Source organism: Leptonychotes weddellii, chromosome 3, assembly GCF_054177405.1.
Source record: "Leptonychotes weddellii isolate Sample4059 chromosome 3, ASM5417740v2, whole genome shotgun sequence".
Taxonomy (NCBI): Eukaryota; Metazoa; Chordata; class Mammalia; order Carnivora; family Phocidae; genus Leptonychotes; species Leptonychotes weddellii.
Window position 1 is genome coordinate 63,596,204 of NC_138371.1, and position 25,232 is coordinate 63,621,435.

General features: G+C 34.6%; 1 protein-coding gene across 4 annotated transcripts in view; it reads right to left on the reverse strand.

Annotated features, from left to right (window-relative positions):
- Positions 1-25,232, reverse strand: part of SLC4A10 (solute carrier family 4 member 10) — a 283,508-nt gene that overhangs the window by 140,714 nt on the left and 117,562 nt on the right. For all 4 annotated transcript variants that reach the window (XM_081814312.1, XM_081814314.1, XM_081814313.1 and 1 more), the window contains exon 3: positions 16,067-16,213. In XM_081814312.1, the coding sequence (XP_081670438.1) occupies positions 16,067-16,213 (147 nt within the window). The remainder of the gene's footprint in view (positions 1-16,066; positions 16,214-25,232) is intronic.

A 25,232-nucleotide genomic window follows, 5' to 3' on the forward strand; every position in this document is an offset into this window, starting at 1 on the left:
CACCACTCCAGCAACCCTCAGTTTGTTTCCTGAGATTAAGAATTCCTCATATCAGTGGACATATGATACATGTCTTTCTTTGACTGACTTATTTCGCTCAGCATAATACTCTCCAGTTCCATCCACATCATTGCAAATGGCAAGATTTCATTCCTTTTGGTGGCTACATAATACTCCATTGTATATTATACCACATCTCTCATCCCTGCATTTCTGATAAACTTCTTAAGGTTAAAAGCATTGATGATAAGAGTCACCTAGCAGAGAATGGCAAGCCAGCAGTCAATTAGATTTAAGGCACTTGTCACAGCTTGAGAGCCACATCAGGTATTTTCTTTTATGAGGAATACTCCAGGGGAAGTTCTGAAATATCATTAAATTCACTTCCATTCCCTTCATCAAGTGTGTTCCATTCCAGTAGCTATAACTTCACCTCCTTTCCAATTATCCCCTACTCTAAGTATTCCCAACTTTATTTGTCCATTCTTTAATTCACTCTCAGGATTAAAAAAAAAAAAGGATGCCTGGGGATTTTGCCTTCATTGTTTCCTTTTTGGTTTATACTTTTAAAAGATTATCTGATTGTTTACCTAGAGATCTTTACTAGGTTGCTGGACACAAACTACAAAATCCATTCTATCCCTATACTATAGTAAAAATTATTTAAAAGCCTAATAGGAAAAAATAATCTCCATTTATTTTAGAAGCAAAAATATAAGGTTATCTAGGAATAAATTTTTAAAATTATGCAATACATTTGTGATGAAAATTATAAAACTTTATTAAATTATATAAAAGTAGACCTAAATAAATGAATGAACGTATACTAATGGAAAGGCATTTAATAGCAGAAAAACTCATAAATTCAATGTTATTCCAACAAAACATTTGGTATCCTTAAATATTTTTTTAAAACACAAAAGAGGGGCACCTGGGTGGTTCGATCGGTTAAGCAACTGCCTTCAGCTCAGGTCATGATGCCACGGTCCTGGGATCAAACCCAATGTCAGGCTCCCTGCTCAGCGGGGAGTCTGCTTGTCCCTCTCCCTTTGTTGCTCCCCCTGCTTGTGCTCTCTTTCTCACTCTCCCTGTCAACTAAATAAATAAAATCTTCTTTGAAGAAATAAAGAAAGGGGCGCCTGGGTGGCTCTGTCATTAAGCGTCTGCCTTCCGCTCAGGTCATGATCCCAGGGTCCTGGGATCGAGCCCCACATCAGGCTCCCTGCTCAGAGGGGAGCCTGTTTCTCCCTCTCCCTCTGCCTCTCTGTGTCAATGAATAAATAAAATCTTTAACATAAATAAATAAAACACAAAAGAATGAGTAAATCAGTAACAAACATACAGTGATTACTGAATTCTATAATATTAAATATTTTTGTGAAAATAAACCAATTAATCAGTTATTTAAAAAATTAGGTTGTAATAGTCACAACTGAGACGATTTCAGAAGTCAAAAGTGAAAAATATACATATAACATAAAATATAATATAGCATCATACTTTCCATATAAATAAATGTTTGTGGTGAGGCCCTAAACCCTGACTATCTCATTAGCCTTATTTTCTGCCACTCTTTCCCTTGTTATTTCTTTCAGGGTTCATTAGGTTTCTTTTGGGTTCTTAAAAATACCATGTTCCTTTCCATGTCAGGGTCATTGCACTCACTGTTTTCTCTAGCTCCCCTGTGTATCTTTCAGCCTCCACTTCAATGTAATATACTTCAGCAAGCCTATCCAATCAGCCTTGCAAAATACACACACAAACACACGTATGAGCACATTCATGTGCACACAATTAAGTTAGGCATCTGTTATCCCAATTCACAGCACTCTTTACTTCTCCTTGATTGTAATTTTAAATTTATTGCACAATAGTAAATTAAATATTTTAAATAGTCAAAATTAGTCTCTTGGAAAAAGTTAGGAACAATTCCCAAGAGAGAAAATTATGCATGCAAAACTACTTTTCAGATTATAAAGCATTATATAAATATTACTGAGGATGATTGATGCTAATGTTAGTGGTAGTGGTGATGTTTATAATGATAATATAGGTCTGCCAAAATGATTAAGAATTTGAAGTATGGAGAATGAGAAAATAATAGTGTCATTGATAAAAAGAGAGTTGTAACATGGATGGACCTTGAAAGCATTATGCTAAGTGAAATAAGTCAGACAGAGAAAGATAAATAATATATGATCTCACTTACCTGTAGAATCAAAACAAACAAACAAAAAAAGAAACAAATCCACACACATACACAAAAGCCCCCACCAAACTCACAGAAAAAGAGATGTGTGGTTACCAGAGGCAGGGGGCGGGGGCTGGGAGAATTGGAAGAAGGTGGTTGAAAGGTTTAAACTTCCAGTTATAAGATGAGTAAGTACCAGGCATGTAATGTAAACATGATGACTATAGCTAACACTGCAGTATGATATTTAGGAAAGTTGTTAAGAGAGTAGATCCTAAGAGTTCTTATCACAAGGAGAATTTTTTTTCTCTTTTTTTTTTATTGTATCTATATGAGATAATGGAGGGTGGATGTTGATTAACCTACTGTGGTAATTATTTCACAATATATGTAAATCAAACCATCACGCTGTACACTTTAAACTTACACAGTGACGTATGTCGATTATTTCTCAAAAAGAAACTGGAGAAAAAAATGGTTGTCAGAATGAGAACCACTATCACAGACTGAGAGCTCAAAAAACAAATTTTAGATAGGCTAAATTCGAGGTGACTAGGACAAACATATAAAGATAGTCACAGGGAAGCTGGAGATTTGATTCTGGAAAAGAGGACAAGGTCAGTGATAGAGACATGGGTGGCATTTAGAGAAGCCATATGATTATAATGAATGAGGACTCAAAAATGAAAGAGTAGGGAGAGAGACAGACTCAACATTGGGGAAATAATCAGCTTTAAGATTTGGGAGAAGGAAGAGGAGTTAACAAAAGAATCAGAAAAAGAATAGACAGATATGTAAAAGAATCAATACATTAAATATTTAATGAGTACCTTCCACAGGTCAGGTACTATTCTAGGCAGTGAATTAGACTGATATAAACAGAAAAAATATCTCTGCCTTTATAGATTGTAGAGCTGTTGGAGAGAGTAATATAACAGGGGCCCATGTTTGAAGCTGATGGAGAGTAATATAACCGGGCCATGTTTGAAAAGGACTTCAAAAGGACAAGAAGTCAATAATGTCAGATGCTATAAAATCAATGATGAGAACTGAATAAGAACTACAGGATTTGGCTAGTCTAATGGACATTAGCACTGGAATTCCAGAGAACATGTATTGTTTTACAATCAGAAAGAAATAAATAAGCTATTTCCATTTTGAATATAGACCATATTTTCAATAAATGGTTGGTTAAGAAAATCAAACTTACATAGTTACACTACCGGAAGAAAACCCCTAATAGAATTGTAATTGCAAATAAGCAAATTCCTTAGCAAAGTTTCATCTTTTCATTATTAGCTATGTTACTTATATGGTTATAATTACATATTAAAACAGGTTCTTTAGGACATTTTTCCTAACAATGAATGAAAATATTCTCCTTTCTGTCGGCCCCGTTCCAAAGTTCTCTATTTTTTAGGCACTTTCTGGAGAATAGTCAACAAATATGTTGAGAAATATATTTTTTATAACAACATAATAAGTACAATGACAGAAGTGAATCGGAAAATTTGCATTTTACATATGTGATCTTACTGTCATGAAGACAGGAAGCCTCTTGCACTATGACATTTAGCTCAAGGGAGCAGATTCACACGATGAAATGTTTACCATTATGCATTTCTGAATTACTGTATCCTTGTTTCTTCCTCTTTATCCTTGTTGTACTTTAGGTAAATCAATATTCAGATAACCTAGATCATGAAATTGTTAAATAGTGATTATTTTAATGGTTCTGTTTCAAATTCATGTCTTCAGTCTCTGCAGATCAATAATATCTTCCATTTTCATTTGAACTTTAAAATTTTGCTCATGTTTTTTGAAGTTATATACAATCTGTTCATTTACAGTCCTACATTTAATTCATTTACATAACTGAAATAATATATTTATTGCTATTAATGCTAATTAGCTCACTCTAAGGTAACAGATTAATAAAATAAGTATTTCAGCTGAAGCACCAAGAACTAATAGGTATTTCTTTCCAAAGAGGATGTAAGACTACATGCAGAATTTACAGACCATGTTCCTGAAAACCTAGATATCTAATTCCTCATCTACACTAAGGCTATAAAAATCATAAGTTGAAAACGTAGACACATATTGGAAAGGATTTTTTCAGAGAAAGCTATAGTGCGAGTCCCGAGTCTTCTTGCTCCCCTACAAAGGCAGGGAAGAGGGGTGTCTGCCCCTCCCTCAAGTCAAGCAAGTAGAGCTCCAAGGGCATCAGAAGGGCTTGATATGCCTCCTGGAATGGACTGGGGTATGATTTCTGTCTGAGGAACACAAAGTCTGCCCAGATGCTGATGACTGAGATTGCTGCTTTAGATAACATACTCTTCTAGTATTTATCAAGGCAGTGAGAGTATGTGCATTTTCTGTGAATCATATATGGGTCACATGAGAGAGCGAGAGAGACAGAGAACCAGAGGAAGAGAGAGAGAATGTGGAATGTGGGCTTATCTTTGATTCTGTCCAAGAATCTGCCATGCAGCAGCAACAAGAGGAATAAACAATAAGGCAGAAGAGAGTGCAGGTGAGAGACCCTCCAGGGGAGAATGAGTAATTTCAAATCCTTATTAAGCCTAGAGAGTGTGATATCAGTTTGCAATTGTACTAGTTAAATCAAAACTTTCCTGCCCCAACCCCTTTAGTTCTTTTCATTTCCTACGCTCCAAATCTGAAGGGATCAGAAACCAGAGTTAGGACAATGATGGAGCATCTGGAAGAAGGAGAAGTTCAAGGTCGAAGGGGAAAAAAAAAAAAAAGGCAACTACAGCCTCTTTACTCAACTGCAGCAGGCCTGGGCAAGAGAAGTGGAAAAATCCTTATTGTTAAAGCCAAGTTCAAACTTTCACTATTACATGAGACTAAACACTTTAATTACCGATTAGAGGACTTTGAGTTACCTAAAAGTGACTAGAAAAACTGGGAGCCTACCAGTGTTTTCATTCAGGAGCAGAATAACAATTAGACCCACTGAATAAATAAAAAGAGATGGTGTAAGACAGAAATAGTTACAATAGTTATGATTAAATCCCACAAGGAGTATTCATTCAATATAACAGTTACAAGAATCTTACAAATGATCATAATTTTTTGATATTCATAAATGGGCCATACCTTTAAACTCTGTTTTATTGAAATAGTAGTTGACTACGGTGAGATTATAAAAAGAGAAAAAAGACAAAACAGATTTTTAATTTATTAATACCTTCTATGGGTCAGTTATTTTCATATACTATCTCTTCTATGTCTTACAATAACCTAGTTGAAAGAGCACTGGTATTAATCTTAAAATTCGGTGCAAATAATGAAGGAGCCTAAAAAACCGTACATTCATGTTCATGGATAGGAGCACTCAATATTGTCAAGATGTCAGCTCTTCCCAATGTGATTGGGATTCAATGTAATCCAATTAAAATCCCAGGAAGTTATTTTATGGACATTAACAAACTTATTCTAAAGTTTATATGGAGAGGCAAATGATCCAGACTAGCCAACATAATATTGAAAAAGAAGAACAGTTAAAGGACTGATACTACCTGACTTCAATGCTTATTATAAAGTGACAGTAATCCAAACAGTGTGATCTTGGCAAAATAATAGACAAATAGATCAATATTACAGAATAGAGAGCCCAGAAATAGACCCCCATAAATACAGTCAACTGATCTTTGACAAAGAAGCAAAGGCAATACAATGGAGCAAAGATAGTCTTTTCAACCAATGGTACTTGAACAACTAGACATCCACATGCAAATAAATTAATCTAAACACAGACTTTATGCCCTTCATAAAAATTAACTAAAAATGGATCATATTCCTAAATGTAAAACACAAATCTGTAAAATTCCTAGAAGTTAACATAGGAGAAAACCCAGATGATATTCAGTATGTTAGTGCCTTTTTAGATACAACATCAAAGACACTATCCATGAAATAAAGAATTGATAAGCTGGAATTAATTAAAATTAAAAATTTCTAAAAAAATAGTTTAAAAATTAAATTAAAAATTTCTGTTCTGTGAAAGATAATGTCTAGAGAATAAGAAGACAAGCTACAGATTAGGAGAAAATATTTGCAAAAGACATATCTGATAAAGGGCTATGATCCCAAATATACAAAGAACATTTAAAACTCAATAGTAAGAAAACAAACAGCCCAATTTAAAAAATGGGTCAAAGACAGAAGACACAAACACACATCTCTCTGAAGAAGACATTCAGATGGCCAATAGACACATGAAAAGATGCTCAACATCACTCATCATCAGGAGAATGCCAATCAAAACTATAACGAGATATCACCTCACACCTGTCAAAATGGCTAAAATAAAAAATACAAGAAACAACAGGTGTTGGTGGATGTGGAGAAAAAGGAACTTTCTTACACTGTTGATGGGAATGCAAACTGGTGCAGCCACTGTGGAAAACAGTACAGAGTTTCCTCAAGAAGTTAAAAATAGAACTACCTTATGATCCAGCAATTGCACTACTGGATATTTACTCAAAAAATACAAAAACATTAATTCAAATGGATACATGCACCCCTATGTTTATAGCAGCATTATTTACAATACCAAATTATGCAAGCAGCCCAAGTGTCCAACAATAAATGAATGGATAAAGAAGTGGTATGTATATGCAATGGAATATTATTCATCGATAAAAAAGAACGAAATCTTGCCATTTGCAATGACATGGATGGAGCTAGAGAGTATAATGTTAAGTGAAATAAGTCAGAGAAAGACAAATACCATATGATTTCATTCATATGTGGAATTTAAGAAACAAAACAAATGAGCAAAGGGGAAAAAAAAGGAGAGAGAGACAAACCAAGAACACTCTTAACTATAGAGAACAAACTGATGGTTACCAGAGCAGAGGTGGGTGGGGGGATGGGTGAAATAGGTAAGGGGTTAAGGAGTGCACTTGTCGTGACGAGCACCAGGTATTGTAAAGAATTGTTGAATCACTATATCATACACCTGAAACTAATATAACACTGTATATTAACTATACTGGAAATAAAATAAATACTTAATAAAGAAAGAAGAATACAATAAATGAACAAACATGAGCCAAAGACCTTAATAGACACCTCACCAAATAAGATAAACAGATGGCAAATAAGCATATGAAAAAAATCTCCACAACGTATGTCATCAGGGAAGTGCAAATTAAAACAACAAGATACCATTATGCACCTATTAAAATGGCCAAAACACTGAATGCTGGCAATGGTGTGGAGCAACAGGAACTCTCTCACACATTGTTGGTGGGAATGCAAAATGGTACCTGCACCTAAAAGAGGTTTCTTAAAAAACTAAATATATTTTTACCATATTATCCAGAAATCACATTCCTTAGTATTTACTCAAAAATTAGAAACTTATGCCCACAGAAAACCTGTACACAGATGTTTTTAGCAGCTTTACTCATAAGTGCCCAAACTGAGAAGAAACCAAGTTGCCCAGTAGGTGAGTGGATAAATAAACTGTGGTACATCCAGACAATGAAATATGATTTAGTGCTAAAAAAAAATAATCTATCAAGATAGGAAAAGGGGGGGCACCTGGGTGACTCAGTCGTTAAGCATCTGCCTTCGGCTCAGGTCGTGATCCCAGGATCCTGGGATCGAGCCCCACATCGGGCTCCCTGCTCGGCAGGAAGCCTGCTTCTCCCTCTCCCACTCCCCCTGCTTGTGTTCCCTCTCTCACTGTGTCTCTCTTTGTCAAATAAATAAACAAAATCTTTAAAAAAAAAAGATAGGAAAAGACATGAAGGAACCTCAAATGCGTATTATTAAGTGAAATAAGCCAATCTGAAAAGACTATATTAGTGTGTAATTCCAACTACATGACATTCTGGAAAAAGCAAGACTATGGAATGAGTAAAATGTTCAGCATTTGGTAGGGGGCATGAGGGGGAATGAATAGGCTGAGCACAGAGGATTTTCAGGGCATTGAAAATACTCTGTATGATATTATAACTATGATATATGGCATTACACATTTGTCCAAACCCACAGAATTTACAACACCAAGAGTGAGCCCTAAAGTAAACTACTGGACTTCGGGTGATTATGATGTGTTCATGTAGGCCCATCCTCGGTAAAAAATATACCATTCTCGTGGGCGGTGCTGATACTGAGGGAGGCTCTGCGTATGTGGGGACAGGAAGTATATGAGAAATCTCTATTCCTTCCTCTCAGTTTTGTTCTAAACCTAAAACTGTTCTAAAAGATAAAGTCTTAAAAAAAATAGGGCGTCTCAGTTTTTAAATGTTATTGTTCACACCAATATGCAGCCTCTATCTTATACATGATTATATACATTCAAGAAGGAGAAAAAAGAAATTACATTTATATAGCATATTTGCGTCAGACATTATTTCCTTTTTTAGAATGTTAATAATGTGAGGTTTGGTTTTATTACCAAATATTTTAGGAAGTTTGTCAAACTAAATTTTACAGCAAAATGAACAAGAATTGAGTCAATAGCCAAGTCTTGTGCTTCACTACCTCTTCAAAGGAAGATGCCAATTTCCTGAATGGAACATGAATATTTATTTGAAATGAACTGATGAATTCCTATAAATATCAGATGTACTTAAGAAAATCAACAGTGCAACATGTACATTTCTTGATCCAGTTTATCTTAAATAAGAACCTGGTACTGTCTTTTTCCTAAAAGTACACAATCTGGGTGATAGCTACCTAATACCTACGAAACCAAATCTTACCAGAATCAAATGAAATACTTCTAATTAGCTGTTATTTTTGTGGCTGGCTCTTTTGGACCAAAAAAAAAAAAAAATCAGTACTTTGAATGCCATTTAAAAAAACAGCATAAATTGCAATTTTAGAGTTACACTAAGAAATCAATGAAATCTTTCCATTAGGCCTACCCAGAGTGAGGAGATAGAGTCATTTTGTGTTGCCATTGACACCTGTTCTAACTATTCACTCACTTGTCAGGACCACATCCCAGAGCAACTATGCCTCAACACTGTTTCTCTTGTTTTTGAAACATTTTGTCTCATCACTGTTTTCAATGACTTTTTTCAGTTTACTCTGCATCAGTAATTGGGGGATCTATAATACCATGCATCCAGCCCCAAAAACTCAATTGCTGTGCTCATGAACCATACATTTAAGACTTACTAGTATTTCCCTTCATAAAGCATGAGGATCACTCACCACATGCCTTTAAAATATTAGTCATAAAAAAAAATGAGGGCAGTTATGAATAAAGAGAATTTGAAAGTCTGAGGTAGGGTACTAGGTATTTAAAAGACTTCTCTAAGACACACTGACAACAATAATAGTATAGGAAATGATGATTTATTAATATAAGATAATCTATTCAAGGACAAGAGGTATTTTATTTGGATTCAAAATAACTTATGACTTCCTGTATCTGGCTTTTCATTCTTTGAAGTAGAAATGATTTTATAGGTGTTAGGTTATGCCCACAGAAGTCTTTTCATGATTATCCTACCAATATACTTTTAACATCTTAACGAGAGGCTCGGGTTATATTTTAATACAGAAAATGTTCAAATGTGTTATTTAATGACTATTTTTTCATGTCTATGCACCTTAAAATTGCATGACATAAATCGTGATTTACAGTACTACCAAAATCAGAAAGAAGTTTCTAGGCATAAATATTTCTCTTATGTTGATAGATATTTTATTTATTTTTAAGATGGTAACTGAGAACATAGAGCATTATAATACAAACTGCAGCCAAGAATATGGAGGATCAAAATATGGGTCTATTTCTATATTTACTAAAATATATAATGGATATAAATAACAGCATGGATAAAATTACGCTAAGGAATAAAGGTCTCAGGTCCTTAGTAGTCTCTTCTGGAATATGCAAGACACATCAAAAGACATCATTAAAATAGTGAAAAGATAAGCCACAAATTCGAGAAGATATTTGAAATATGTAAAAGCAACAAAGGACTTATATTCCTAATATATAAAGAAACTCTACAAATCAATAAGAAAAAAATCCAGTAAAATTTTTTTCAATTTCAATTTCAATTTATTAATTTAATTTTAATTAAATTTTCAAAAATTTAAAGCATAAAACTTAAATAGGCACTTCATAGAAGAGGCTATCCAAGTGGCCAAAGAGTATACACAAGGTTGTTCAATCATATTCATATTCAAGAAATGTAAATTAAAACAAATGGCATTGTACACCTTACCAGAATGGCTAATGTTAAGAGAATGCCAAATGTTGACAAGAGTGTAAATGACATAAGCCCTCATACTTTTCTGCTGGAAGTATAAATATGTACCCCACTTCGGAAAATTATTTGGCATTATCTACGCAAATTGAAAATATGCATACCCTACCACTCAACAATAATTTCTAGGTATGAGAACTACATGTGTGCACCAACAGACATATAAAAATGTTCACAGCAACATCATTCATAGTGGCTTCAAAATGTAAATGATCCAAATGTCCATCAGTAGCAGAATGCACAGCATATACAAGCAAATGAATATTATACAAAAATGAAAATTAATAAACTAAAGCTATAACCAAAAACATTGGTGAATCCCACAAAAAACAATATTGAGCAACAGAGAAAGACACAAACACCCCCATATGAGTTCATTTATATAAAATTCAAAAACTGGCAAACCACCCATTGTAACAAGACAAGCTAGAGATCCTTTTGGGGAGGAGCGGTAGATAGTGTCTAGAAAGGAGCACTAAGAGGGGTTTGTGGAATTTAACTATCAAGATGGTAGTTACACACATATTGATGATCATTCATTGAGTTGTACATTTATGTTTCCATGTTTTAACATTTATAAATACTTGTGTTATACTTTGTAATAACATAATTTTTAAAATATTAATATTATTATATATCAACCAATTGGGAATTAAATAGGAACAGAAAGCCACTGCCCATCAAAAAATAGCTTTTTGAAGTCAAGTGTTCTATATTTATTTTATTTTTCCTGAAGCATATATACAATTTACTATCTAAAACTAGAAAAATCCTAGGTTTAATTCCAGGGTTGTGCTAATTTACACAGTACATTTGTGTCCCATATTTTACACAAGCATTTAATAGAGTCTATGGTTTTTAGATTTATTTCTACTGCTTATAGATTAACTACTTGTAATTGATCTACTCTTATCATCTTTCTTGTTATATTCTTTGTTGGGAGGCTGAGAAACAAACATTAAAGTGTTCTGAATTTCCCTCATTATCTTTCATTTTTTCACTGACTTCAAGTTTATGCTTCAAACTTACCATTTTCAAACAACGTATTTATTCCCATTTAAAAATATAATTTCAAATTATATAGGGTAAGTGAAAGATGACATGAAAACTAGCAAGATGCAAAATTTTAGCAGTTTTCTAATATCAGGATTGATTGCAATAGGAAGGAGAATAATCATCATATTCTTAGACGAACTTTCATGCTTATTAAGAACTGTAACAAAAATAGGTTGAACTTATTTGCTGGCATCAAAAGTTTTTTGTATAATCAAAGCATCACCACCACCATTAGCACAAAGCTGAAAAGCCGGCTCTATCTTTGGACTCTCCAGGAATCACATTCCAATCACTGAATCTGGCAGACTGGAACCTATCATTGCAGGTCTGCGATATAAGCATAATCTCTTCTGGCTACCATAAAGACCTGTTCACTTTCACCTGGATGCAGCACTAACACACCTTACACAATTGGGTCATATAATAGACTAGGATTCTGCTGATGTTTCTCATATATTGGGGTGACAAAACTTTTTACGAGTACTAAAATTCAAACATTTTCCCAAAAATCTTTTTTGTTAAATTGTTGCTTGCTCCAGAAATATGAGACCTAAATTATTGCATGTCTTCACAGACCCATACTCCAATTTACAATTTAAACCTCCAGGTTCCCAACAAAGAACCTGATGCTTCCTCACATCCTCCTTTATCTTATTCCTCTTTGGAAATTGAATTCTGAAGAATTCTCAGGCACCTATAAGAACATCTTTGAAATATTTTCTTTGAAATCCTTTCAAGTAAAATAAATATGCTTAATAAATATTCTCAGAAATTTTCTTTGAAGTTTTCAGCATAGTAATCTCATATAGCCTCACTATGCAGAATACCAAAGCCCAAATCAAGTGGGATGGTGTTTATAACATGGTTTCAGTCTCAACATATGAACGGGTACTTGATTATCAAGGCATCTGAACTGACTATGGATTAGGAATAAAGACAGATGATTGTCTTGAAGTTACTGAAAAAAAGTGAGATCTAGGAAATTCTACTGCTTAGAGACCACCAGAGTGCCAAATATTTGTCCCTGATAAAACAGACCTTAGGTCTAAATTTCAATAAAGGTACTCAGATGGTTGGAGGAGGAAAGATAGTAGGTGGCATCCAAAAATAGTGGCTGACACATCAGAGGGAGAATCTAGGCCACCTGACTTATTTCCAAGTTTCACCAAATAAAGAGGCAGAAGCTTCTCAAGATCAATGGTTCTGGATCCTTGCTGGATATTAAATCACCTGGGATACTTTAAAAAAAAATACCAATGTCTAAGTAAATACCCAATATTAATTAAAGTCTTTGAGAGTGGAGTCCAGCATAAATATTTATTAAAGATGTTATTTATTTATTTATTTGAGAGAGAGAGAGAGGGACGGGCAAAGGAGGAGGGAGAGGGAGAGAATCTCAGGTAGCTTCTGCACTGAGCGCAGTGCCCAATGTGGGGCTCCATCTCCTGACTCCCAGATCATGACCTGAGCTGAAACCAAGAGTCAGACACTTAACTGACTGAGTCACCCAGGCTCCCTGGACCACACTTTAAATAGCAAAGTTTCTACAACAATGGATCTCAAGCTTGGTTGCATATTAGAATTACCCGGTGGTCCTTTTAAAAAAAAACACCTACATTTAGGCCCCGCCCCCAGAGATTCTGATTGGTATGGGGCTTGGCCATCACTATGTTCTTAAAACTCCTAGATGTAGGCAATGTTGAGAACCACTGTTCTGAAAAACTGACACACCGCATCCAGCTATGAGAAAAAAAAAAGAGGTTAGAAGCAGAGGGAACAAGTTTATTTATGTTTGTTTACTAAGTATTTGTCAGGTGATGTGAACATATTTTCTCAAACACTAGAAGATAATGAAAATTCAAAGTAACCATTAAGGTTTAGTCCAACATATGTAATCCATTCTCAGAATCTAAGAGGGAATCTGGACTAACTATAAGCAGATGAAGGACTGATTGAGAAAAATCTACCTAATTGTCTTTTTTTTTTTTTTAAGATTTTATTTATTTATTTGACAGAGACAGAGATAGCGAGAGCAGGAACACAAGCAGCGGGAGTGGGAGAGGGAGAGCAGGCTTCCCGCCCAGGAGGGAGCCCGATGTGGGACTCGATCCCAGGACCCTGGGATCATGACCTGAGCCGAAGGCAGACGCTTAACGACTGAGCCACCCAGGCGCCCTAATTGTCTCTTTATTACATTCCCAGACTCCACCTCATGAAAAAAAAAAAACCCTGAAAATATCGAGGACACTTTTACACCTCCACTCTCTGTCCACTGACACAGAGATGACCATCCTTGTATCACGCAGGGGAAGATACACAAGAGTATTTTCTTTACACAGTCCTGACAATAGTCATTCTACCTCTGGCTGAAGTACATGGTATTTGAGGAGGCTTAATGCCCTACCTGTACACAGTGATTGAAACAAGGAGCATACTGATGGCAGTGCCTCTCTATGAAAAATAATTGGGAAACTGTACAAATACTACAAATCAATGGAGAATCAAAATAATCTCAGTGGCCCAAAGGAAGATCATACCTCTGAAAATTATCTACTTCAGGAATGAAAGGAAATGCCCAGAAATAGCTGGGAATCATCAATAGGCTATAAAAACAGAAACTCTATCAAGCAGAACAAGAAAAACTAATTAGGAAAGGACAGGAAGAGATATAAAGAAAATAGTATGAGATAAGAAAGAACTTTAAGAAAACTAAAAATGCAACCAAAAAATCAAAACTAATAATAGAAATAGTAAAATGCAGAACTGACATTGCAGAGAATCAAATGGATAATATGAGAAACTAACCTTAAACTACAAAGGAAAAAGACAAAGAACAGATATCACTAATCCAACATGCAGATAATTAATATTCACAAAGAAGATAACAAAGTAAGTGGAACAGAATCAGATAAAACAGGAAAATGTGCTGAAGCAGAAAAATATCAGTGTATGCACATTGGAAAGGCTTTTTAAGACACCCACCAGTAGGCCTGTCTTAGCAATTTTCTTAATTAAAGGGATCCAGAAAAATGTCTTTAAGCTTTCAGGCTTAAAAGATATAACCTTAAAAATGAAAAAAAAAAAAATAGGGACTACAGACTTCTCTGCAACACTTACTGAAAACAGATATTGAATAAAGCAATATATATAGAATATTAAAAGTAAAATTGTTACCCCAAACTTGCTATGCCACTAACTTCATATCTGAATATATGGGAATGACTAAAGGGGCACTGTGGGTTTGTGGGAGGTCAGGGACTGTTCAAAATGACAGAGAATCATGTTTAAGAGATGGTGAGAATAATCCAGTTGAGAGGAAGAAGCCAACTAGATTATAAATTGTGTGCATTTCCAAACGGGAGGGAACAGGAAATAAACATAATTGAAAAGAAAAACTCCCTTATTGCATCAAGAGAAAGTTGCAGATGTAGGCACATAGGTATGTTTAATAGGAGAGAAGTTGAATGAGTTCATTCTGATGAGCTACTTTCCCTGCAAAGTAGAAAGCATCTGCTAAATGACGGTGAAAAAAGGGATGGTGGAGAATGATGAAAAAGCTTGAAAAACAGTTAATTTAAAGATCAAAGAAATGTAGTAGAACTCAGTAGGTGCTGTTGAAAGGTCAATTATATCATGAATTTAAATAGTTACAACCTGCCCTGTTGAATGATTGATTGGGGCCACATAGAAAAAGTAGGAACACAGAGGGACCCCAACATAAGTATGGTTAAGTGGGAGTAAAGGTATGAATAAAATTAAAACAGGGACCCTATGATATTTAGAATATTAGCAGAAGTATTGCTAAAATTATAGGCTATGAAATCAGAGTAGGCTAAGAAAACAATGAAAGAAAGATACTAGCATGAACAGAAAGAAGTAGAGAGGTCACGCATTTGCACAGGCAGGCAAGCAGGAGAGATGCGTGGCCAGAAAGCAAAGCTAATGCATTTACCTCAGAGACAGAGTAATTATGGAGGAGTAGGTGAGCTAGGTGCAATGAAGGAAAGGGTCATAGGAGATGGGAGTGTCAAGAAACTGAAAGCCAGGTTCTTGGTTATGTCATGGACACAGGCTTTCATAGCACTCATAAATTGTTAACAACTACCATATCACTATATTTTGATATTCTGTATCTACTTCCAGAGGAAGAACATTCAAAATAGTAGAATGTCCACATCCTAAGAGGGAAATTTGGCCAGCATCAGCAATAGTATGTGGGAACTTAATAAAGGCATTCCCCCCCGCCAGGGTTTTAGAGAAATGACTATTATTTGTATATATTATCAATAGTTTATACAACTAAGTTTTACAATTTATGTGTATTTCCTCAATCACAAATCTAAGCCAATTCTCACCTTCATAAAGCACAACTCAAGAAAAATAAACAAGGTTTTTCTCTCTCACTTCTCCCCCATCGGACCAACCAACGTCTCTTATAAAGTATAAACAATTTTATGAGTATGAGGTATGACTGCTAATTATGGATTTAAGCAAGTATAATATTATTACCATTGTAAATTTAATAAAAAACAAGAAGAAAGATTCTTACCAAAGGAAGGTGACTCCCTCCCATCCTCTAATCCTGAATCTCTCTCTCTGTCTCTCTTTCTGTGTTTATGACCACGATGCCTGTGACGTCGATGACTTTTTCTTCCTCCCAGGGGCACATGAACTCCAATAAATAGTGTCCGATGACCTTCATCAGATGCAAATGCATAAATTAAACTCTGAATTATTCCAAAGCACAGATGATGATTTACATATCAATGGAACTCAATTCAATTCAATCCAGCAAACCATTTTTGAGTGTTTATGGTATGTAAAGCTTGCAACTTGGCATGTATTTTGGCACTTAGACCTATTGAAATATACCACAGATCTATCACAAACATTTACAATACTAATTATTTGGTTATATATCTTATAATCACCATTAAATTATTGTCTTAATCTCTCTGTGTCTATTCCTCATAGTTATAATTATACTCTTCTCATTAAGAAAATTTATTCTGTTTTCTCCTTACCCTCAACAGTGTTATACTACCAGTTCCCCTCCCTTCACAGTTAAGTATGTGAAACAATCACTATCCCATAAAACAGATTTCACCAATGTCCATAGTAATGCCAAATCCATGGAATTTTTTTGGTTCTATTATTTCTATCTGCGGCACTTGATACAATTGACCACTCCCTTCTTTATGACCACTTTCTCTTGGTAGTCTTTCTTCTCCTTTGTTTTGTTCATCTTAGTTTCCTTTGCTGGTTCTTCTTCTATTTACCTATTCAAGGTTGAAGATCCCCAGGCTCTATCTTTGACCTTACGATTTCAGCTAATACATATTTATTAAGGGCTCTGAGACCTAAAACTTAATGACAGATTGCTTTCTTGGACTGCAGGCCTATATATCCACCCACCTATTAGACATATTACTTGCATATCCTTCCCACGGGCATGTCAAATTCAACACGTCCATGGAACTCATCATTTTCTCTGTCTCCCAAGTACCAGCCATTATCATCTATCTTAGTAAGTGTGCCATCAATCCAGAAGGCCATCTAATTTATCACCAGGTTCTCCTTTATATCTCTAGAATCCATTCCCTCTTCAGTATCCCTAGTGCTACTGTCTTAGTTGGATTCTGATCATTTCCTACCAGGACTATTATAAGAACATTCTCCTTCCGGATTTTTTTTCTTTCTTAACCACACTCTTGTCCCACCTTTTATCCATCCTGAATGCTGATGGCTTTTTTTTTTTTCCCTAAAACTGCAAGTGTGACTACATTACTCCCCTGCTTTAAACTCATTAATTGTTCTCTGTTTCCTATATGGTAAAGTTTTTAATACTCTTTAAAGCCAAATAATATCTGACCTCTGCCTATATATCTGGCCAGGCTTCTAAATATACTCTGCCTCACATACTATAAGCCAGCGTGAGCCCCTTAATCCCTTTAGCCAGATGTTCTCAAGTCTCTGTTTTCACTTAATACTCTTCTTATTCTTCCAACTGTAGGAAATGTCTTTGTCTTTCTTAACTATCTGGTGAATACCTACTCACCTTTCAGGTCTCAGTTCAAGGATTGTGCCACCTATAAAATTTTCCATATCCTCTCACTCTAAACACAGTTGACCACTTTCTTCCTTAAGTACTTCCTCTAGTACTTAATAACTCTTGATTGTAATTATTTACCTTAAAGTATTCTTACAAATCTTCCCTGAGAAGGACATTATGTTAGTCAATTTGTATCTTTAGCTCCTGACACAGTACCTGGCATACAGCAGATGCCTAACAAATGTTTACTGAAATAACAAACATTTTATTGAGTGGTATTGTGCTAGGTATCAAGAATACAAATATAAACAAGAAATTATTTTATTTTTATAAGTCAGCAGGTTTCAGCCCTCCCCAACTTATGTAAAAAGTGGGACTCACAAGTGTGAGGTATTGTCCTAGGTATTCCTTCCCTGAACAAACATATCATTATAAAGGAAGAGAAGATGTGAACCCCAAAACAAACATACATTAACCTATGCATTCAACACAATCACAAATTTCTGACATTATTATTTCAATATAACTAGAACAAATAATCTAAAATCTATAAGGAAAAACTAAAAGAAAAATAACCAATAACTTCTTGAAGTTCAAGGAGAGAGAATTTACCTTATGAAATATCAAGATATACTACAAAGTTGTATACTTAAAATAATTCACAAATTTTGGCATCTTAAATGTTAGTAATTTCAAATTACTTGGACCATCACTACATTGTTATTTTCTAATATGTTGAAGGTTATTAATCAGGAGGAATGTGCAGAGCAAGAAAGAGAATTCAGATGGACCCTTGTGTAAAACTAACATTTAAGAGAAAGAAAAAGAAATTAAATGCTTAAAAGTAAAAAAAAAAAAAAAAAGTGAAGTCACAGACTTCCAATTAAATATGGGAGCGTTGGTGGTATAGTGGTGAGCATAGCTGCCTTCCAATTAAATATGGGAGATTAGACACCTGCTTTTTATCTCTATTGTCTCGGGAAACTGTCTTCTTAATGCCAAGTTAGGAAACAATTTCTTAAAGAACACTAACCATAAAAGAAATGATTAATAAGTTTTATTACATTTAAGTCAGGAACTTCTCTTCATTATAAGAGTTGGGGGCCACAAGGCATAAAAATATATTTCTAACACAAATAACTAATAAAGGACTAATAAACAAGATATACAAAGAAATCCTACAAATCCTAAGAAAAAGATAAAAACCCAATGGGAACATAGACAAAAATTTAAATAGGCATTTAATAAAAAAGAAAATACAAATTGCAAATAAATGTAGGAAAAGGTACTCAACTCCACTAGTTCTCAGGGAAACAGAAGTTCAAACCATAATGAGATATCTCTATACTCCCACCATCTTGGCAAAAATTGAAATGGTTGACAATTCTATGTCTTGATGTGGTACAGACCAGTTTCTGGTATAGTACCAGTAGTATTATAAAAAACTACCTTGAAACAATATAGCATTCTTTATTGAAATTGAAAATAGCATTCTTTATAACCCAGCAATTTCCTTGAATCCTAGAGAATTGCATGAAGATGTATAAAAATATAAGAGACATGTATAAGAATCTCTACAGCTGCACTGCTTATAAAGACAAAGTGCTGGAAACAACCCTAAAATCCATTAACAAAATGTATAAGGAGATATTCACACAATGGGATATATACAACAAGAATGAACAAACCAGAGATATGTATAACAATATAGATGAATCTCACAAACATACTATTGAGCAAAAGTATATATATATAATAGAATTTCTTTTATAAAGCTTTAAAAATAGAAGAACTAAAATACATTGCTCAGAGATACATACACAGGAAAAGATCAGTACAAAAGTCAGAATACTTGTTACCTCTGGCATAAAGGTGAATAGAACCTGTGACTGAGGAGAGGGACATGAGGAGCTTCTGGGGTGTTAGAAATGTTCTGTTTCTTCATACAAGTTTTTGCTTCAATAATACTTAAAATTTATACATAAGATTTCTGTACTTTTCTGCATGTATGTTTCATTTCAAAATTTAAAAAATTAAAGAAACCAAAGAGGGAGAGTTTCAAGAAGGGGACAGTTACTAGTTTATATGCTATAAAGGAGTCAAACAAGATTAAGACTAAAAATTAGCCATTACAGTTGGCAATTAATGTTTATCTGTTACCTTCGTAAAAGCAATTTCAGTGAATTAGGAAATGAGTAAAATTGAGGAAGTTTAGGCAATAAATATTTCCTAGACTTGAAAATAAAGGCTTTACAGAAGGCGGTACTTGAACTAAGTCTCAAGATTGCAAAGGTTTCTAATAATTACTGATTAAGATAACCATTCCCCAGATGGACAAAGATAAGGGGCATCAGGCACCTTAGGGCAAGTCCAGAGGGCCTGGCTGGGTATAGTGAATATTGTCTTTGTTTATGAAATGTAGATTTGATGGGCATGTGCCAAAAGTAACATCCTAAAAAGTTGCCAAGTCAAGGCTAAAATAAACCATCTGAAACCACATCCAAGCATAATCAGATAAAAGGATGCCAAGACACACAGCTGAACTGATGTCTTGAGGACATTAAATGCAAGGAAGACCAAACTGAAGGAGTTTCCTGAGACAGAATCTTGCAAGGCTGGTTAAAATATCAAAATTCACTTGGGTAAATAACTATGATTGAATTGTTGGATCACATGGTAAGCTTATGTTTACCTATATGAGAAACTGCCAGACTGTCTTCCAAAGTGGCATTTGCATCCCAACCAGCAATGAATGAAAGTTCCTGGTGCTCCACATTCTTGCCAACATTTGATGTTGTCAGCGTTTTGGATTTTAGCTATTCTAATGGGTGTGTAGTGATATCTCACTTTTAATTTGCAATTCCCTAATGACATACAATATTGAGCATCTTTTCATATGCTTATTTACTATCTGTATTTCTTCTTTGGTGAGGTGTCTGTTCAGATTTTTTCCTATTTTGTAATTGGATTTTTGTTTTCTTATTGTTGAGTTTTAAGGGTTCTTTTTATATTTTGGATCTAAGTCCTTTATTGGATATGTCTTTTGCAAGAATTTTCTCTTTAGCTTATCTTTTCATTCTTGTAACAATCCTTCATAGAGTGTATGTTTAAATTTTAAAGAAGTTCAATTTATCAATTTTTCTGTCATGAATTGTGTTTTTGTGCTGCATCTAAAAAGTCATCATCAAACTCAAGGTCACCTAGATTTTCTCCTATGTTATTTTCTGTAAGTTGCACAAGTCCATGTTTTACATTTAGGTCTATGATCCATTTTGAGTTAATTTTTGTGAAAGGTGTAAGATCTCCATCTAGATTCTAATCTAAATACTGAATTCACTCATTAGGTATTTGCTCCAATAAGTTGAAAGCTAATGTCCACACAAAAACCTGCACACAAATGTTTATAGCAGCTTTATTCATAATTGTCAAAATATGGGAAACAACTAAGATGTTTTTTAAATGAATAACCAAACCGTTGTATGGCATACAATGGAGTATTATTAAACAATAAAAAGAAATGAGCTATCTACCATGAAAAAATGGAGAAACCTTAAATTAATATCGCTAATTGAAGAAGTCAGTGAAAAAGCTATGTACCATAGGATTCCAACTATGTGAAATTCTGGAAAAGGTGAAACTATAGAGACAGTAAAACTACCAAATGTTTCCAGGGGTTCATGGATAGGTGGTAGGGATATTTAAGTAAAGCACAGGGCATTTTTAGAGAAGTGATACTATCTTGTATGATACTGTAATGGTGGATATGTAATACTACACATTTGTCAAAAGCCATAGAAATATAAAACAACAAAGAGTGAACCCTAATGTAAACTATGAAATGTAGTTAAAAATTATCTTCTAATACTGGTTCATCAATTGTAACAAATGTATTCCACTAATGAAAAATGTTAGTAATAGGGGAAACCGTGTGCAGGGAGGAGAGGGGCATATGGGAACTTTCTCTACTTTCTGCGCTATCTCCGCAAACCTAAAACTGCTCTAAAAAATAGTTTTTTAATTAAAAAAAAAAGTCAAGACTCATAGCTCATAGTAAATTACATGTAAGGGGGGAGAGGACTAACACTGTGTTCTTATGGTAATATATTTTATGAAAATTTATTAATGTAAAATATCTTCATGATGGGAGGTACTTGAGTGTCTGTGGACATGTTGAGAAACTAAGAGGAAATAGAGGCATAGATACGTTCAGGTTGGATTTAATGGAATGTATTTATGTGATTTGCAGGCACCTCCATATATGAGTAAGTTATTGTTAGCTATCCTAGAATTGGAATAGCTTCCAGGAATACTCCTTGTACCCACTGTGCTAAATTCACCTGACATCGTGACACCAAGGTTCAGGGCTGAAGTGGTATTACAAGATGCAGAGAATCACAATCTGCCTCACATTGGAAGTATGTGAGTAGTAGAGAAGAAGCAAAATTTCAATTGTATAGAGCCAGAGTTCATCTCCAGAAAATTCTAAATCTTACAGGATATATATACAAGAAACTTGACAGAAGTTTTCTTAAATTTTAAGACCACCCCAAAAATTTTTGTGAAATTATAAATAAGTTGTAAAGATGAAAGAAACCTTTCTAGACTACGTTAGTAAAAAATAAATTTTAATTAATAATGATAAAGAGTGCCTGGGTGGCTCAGTCGTTAAGCGACTGCCTTCGGCTTGTGTCATGATCCCAGGGTCCTGGGATCGAGCCCCACATCGGGCTCCCTGCTCAGCGGGAAGCCTGCCCCTCCCTCTCCCACTCCCCCTGCTTGTGTTCCCTCTTGCGCTGTCTCTCTCTGTCAAATAAATAAATTTTTAAAAATTAATAATGATAAGGATAGAGTTAATTTTCCATATCCCCATCATAAAATGATATTTAAAAATCGTTGACATTAGGGGTCAAAAATTTAGGGGGGAAAAGTATTACAGAGGTATGTCAGTTCATTTTTAAAAGTATGCTATTTCTCCAAATGTTACAATTTTGTGCTATGTATCACTTTCCAAATAAGTATTTGTTGATTTTTTCTCATTCTAAATAAATATCTACTTTTGTACCTAATTTATATTCAAATGTTGACTTTTTTCCCCCTAGAGAACCCTCAAAAATGCATAAGCTTTAGGACCCACAAAACCTAAATCTGCCATAAGGCCACCTATTGGTGAGTAGCCCCGAATTTTGTGTCTCCATCTCAAACCTCTTTCTCAGACTCCAAACTGACATATCCAAGCACTCATCTGACACCTCCACTGCATGTCTGAAATACAACTGGAAATCAACACATACTAAACTAAACTCTTATTCTTCTCCATCCTAACTCCTTCCTATAAACTGCTCCCCCACAATCTTGTCCATCTCAGTTAATGACAAAACAATTTTCTAGTTGCTCAGAACAAGTGTCTTGGAGTCATTGTAGACTCTTCTCTTTTTCTTAAGCCTACAACTGATCCAACAGGAAACCTATTGGAGCAACCTGCAAAATATATCCAGAATTTGTCCACTTATTATTTCACTTCACCACCCTGGGTCAGGGCCACATCATACCCAACCTGGATGACTGCAACAGTCTCCTGACAGGCCTTTGTGAGTCTACCTTTAGCCCCATGGTCTGCACCAAACACAACAGCCAGTGTAGTCCTCTTAAAATGCAGGTTAGATCATGTCATTCATTTATCCTTCTAACGTTACCCTATTTTACTCAGAGAAAAGGACAAGATTTTTCTAGGGCTCTCCAAGGACTTGTGTGATCTGCCCACCCCCCTCCTATTAGGTCTCTGATCTCTTCTCCTGCTGATCTCCTCCTCACCCCACTTCACTTCAGCCACACTGGCCTCCCTGCTGTACTCACTGCCCATCCTGGGAACTTGCCTCTGTCTTTTTTCACTACCTGAAATATTCTTCCTACTTAGGTAATTCCTCACTTCTTTCAAGCCTTTGTTCATATTTCACCTTCTCAGCAAAGCCTACACTAAACACCTACTTAATATTACACCCTACCCTTTCTGACCCTTTATGCTTCTCAGACTCTTCTATTTTTATTTTTTCTATAGCACTTACATATAATTAACTTATTATATTTAGTGTTTACTTTCTAGTTCCCCTCCAAAGTTTTTCAACATAAGAAGAGCAGGGATTTTTTATTTTTTCACTGAGGTATCCTAAAAGTACCTAGAACACTACTTGATAGTTCTTGATGCTCAATAAATTCTTATTGAGTATATAAATCTTTTGCAAAAAATAGAGATGATATTTTTAAGTGAAATATATAGATAACAGACATAATAATGCATTGGCTACTAAACACATTAAAAAACTTAATGGGAAAAAAAGGTATGGCCACAGATTTCAAAGCAACAGAAATGAAAAAGCCACAATTTATGGTTATGAAACCATAGAGAAAATATTTCCTGTTTCTGCATGGTTAGACTTCTAAAGCAAAGAAAACTGGAATCTGGATTAAAGGACAAGCTCTAGAGGTTAAAGGTTGACTAAAAGATAGAGACCTCTAAAGAGATGTAGACATTTATCTTCCAGATTTATGTCTTTACATTGCAAAAGATAATAAATCCCCAAAGCTACTGGTTTATATTCCAAATGGTTTAAACTAGGGACCTTCCTCTTCTCTTCCTTGAGATTTGATTCTATAAGGTAGATAAGATTTCTCTCTCTCTCTCTCTCAGGAGGGGAAAAGGCAGCTGTAGATAAATTCCTATATAAACTCCCAGATTCATAATTTTAGGGCTCCCTTCCTGTGCATATAACAATCTGGTTCTCATCACATCACCTTAAAGGGAAAGAAGGGGGCATGAAGAACCTATGTGGTTATTGTGTAAGTAGTAACAGCCTCCAATCCAGAAACCGCCTCATGTTTGCTTTTAGAACAAAATCAATAAATGTAGATATTAAAAACACCAATGGGTTTAAGAGAATTTCTACAAAGACTGTATGAGAATATAATAGATATAAAATATTAAACATGAGGCCTATTACACAGCAGACACTCATACTTCTTAGTTCCCTTTCCCCTTCATACTGCTCACCCCTCAGTGGCTCAAAGGAATAAGAAGACAGAATAAAATTTTCCTGTCCTGTCTCATTGTCTTCCTGTTTCCTTCTATATTGCCAGCTTTTCTAATCCCAATTATAATAACCCTGGCTTAAGCAACTAGGGAATCACATTAGATCCTGTGGAAAACAGTATACAAATAAAATTTCCAGGGTAACATTTCCATAAATTTTTCCAAAAACATTATATCCAAAATTGAATTTTCCATCCTAGGAGACATCACTTAAGAAGACAAAGAATCCAAATAATGATAAATGTCATTGTTCAGAAATCACTTGAATATTATTAAACCTAAACTATTTTTAAGATTATATAAGGAATAATTTTATTTTATGATATACAAAGTCCAAAAATTTAGTTAAAAGAGGGAATCTCAAATGAACATTTCTTAAGTTAATCAAAATAGTCAATAATTAATTTCATATCACATCAAAACCCCAAAATTAATAAAAATGCAAAATCATTTAGATACAAATATATTTCAAAAATATTAGTAAGAATAGGACAGTGCTATTAAAAGATTTTTTTTGAGATAAGCACAGAACACTAGAATTTATTCAGAATTTACCTATATGTCACTTGAGAGAAAATA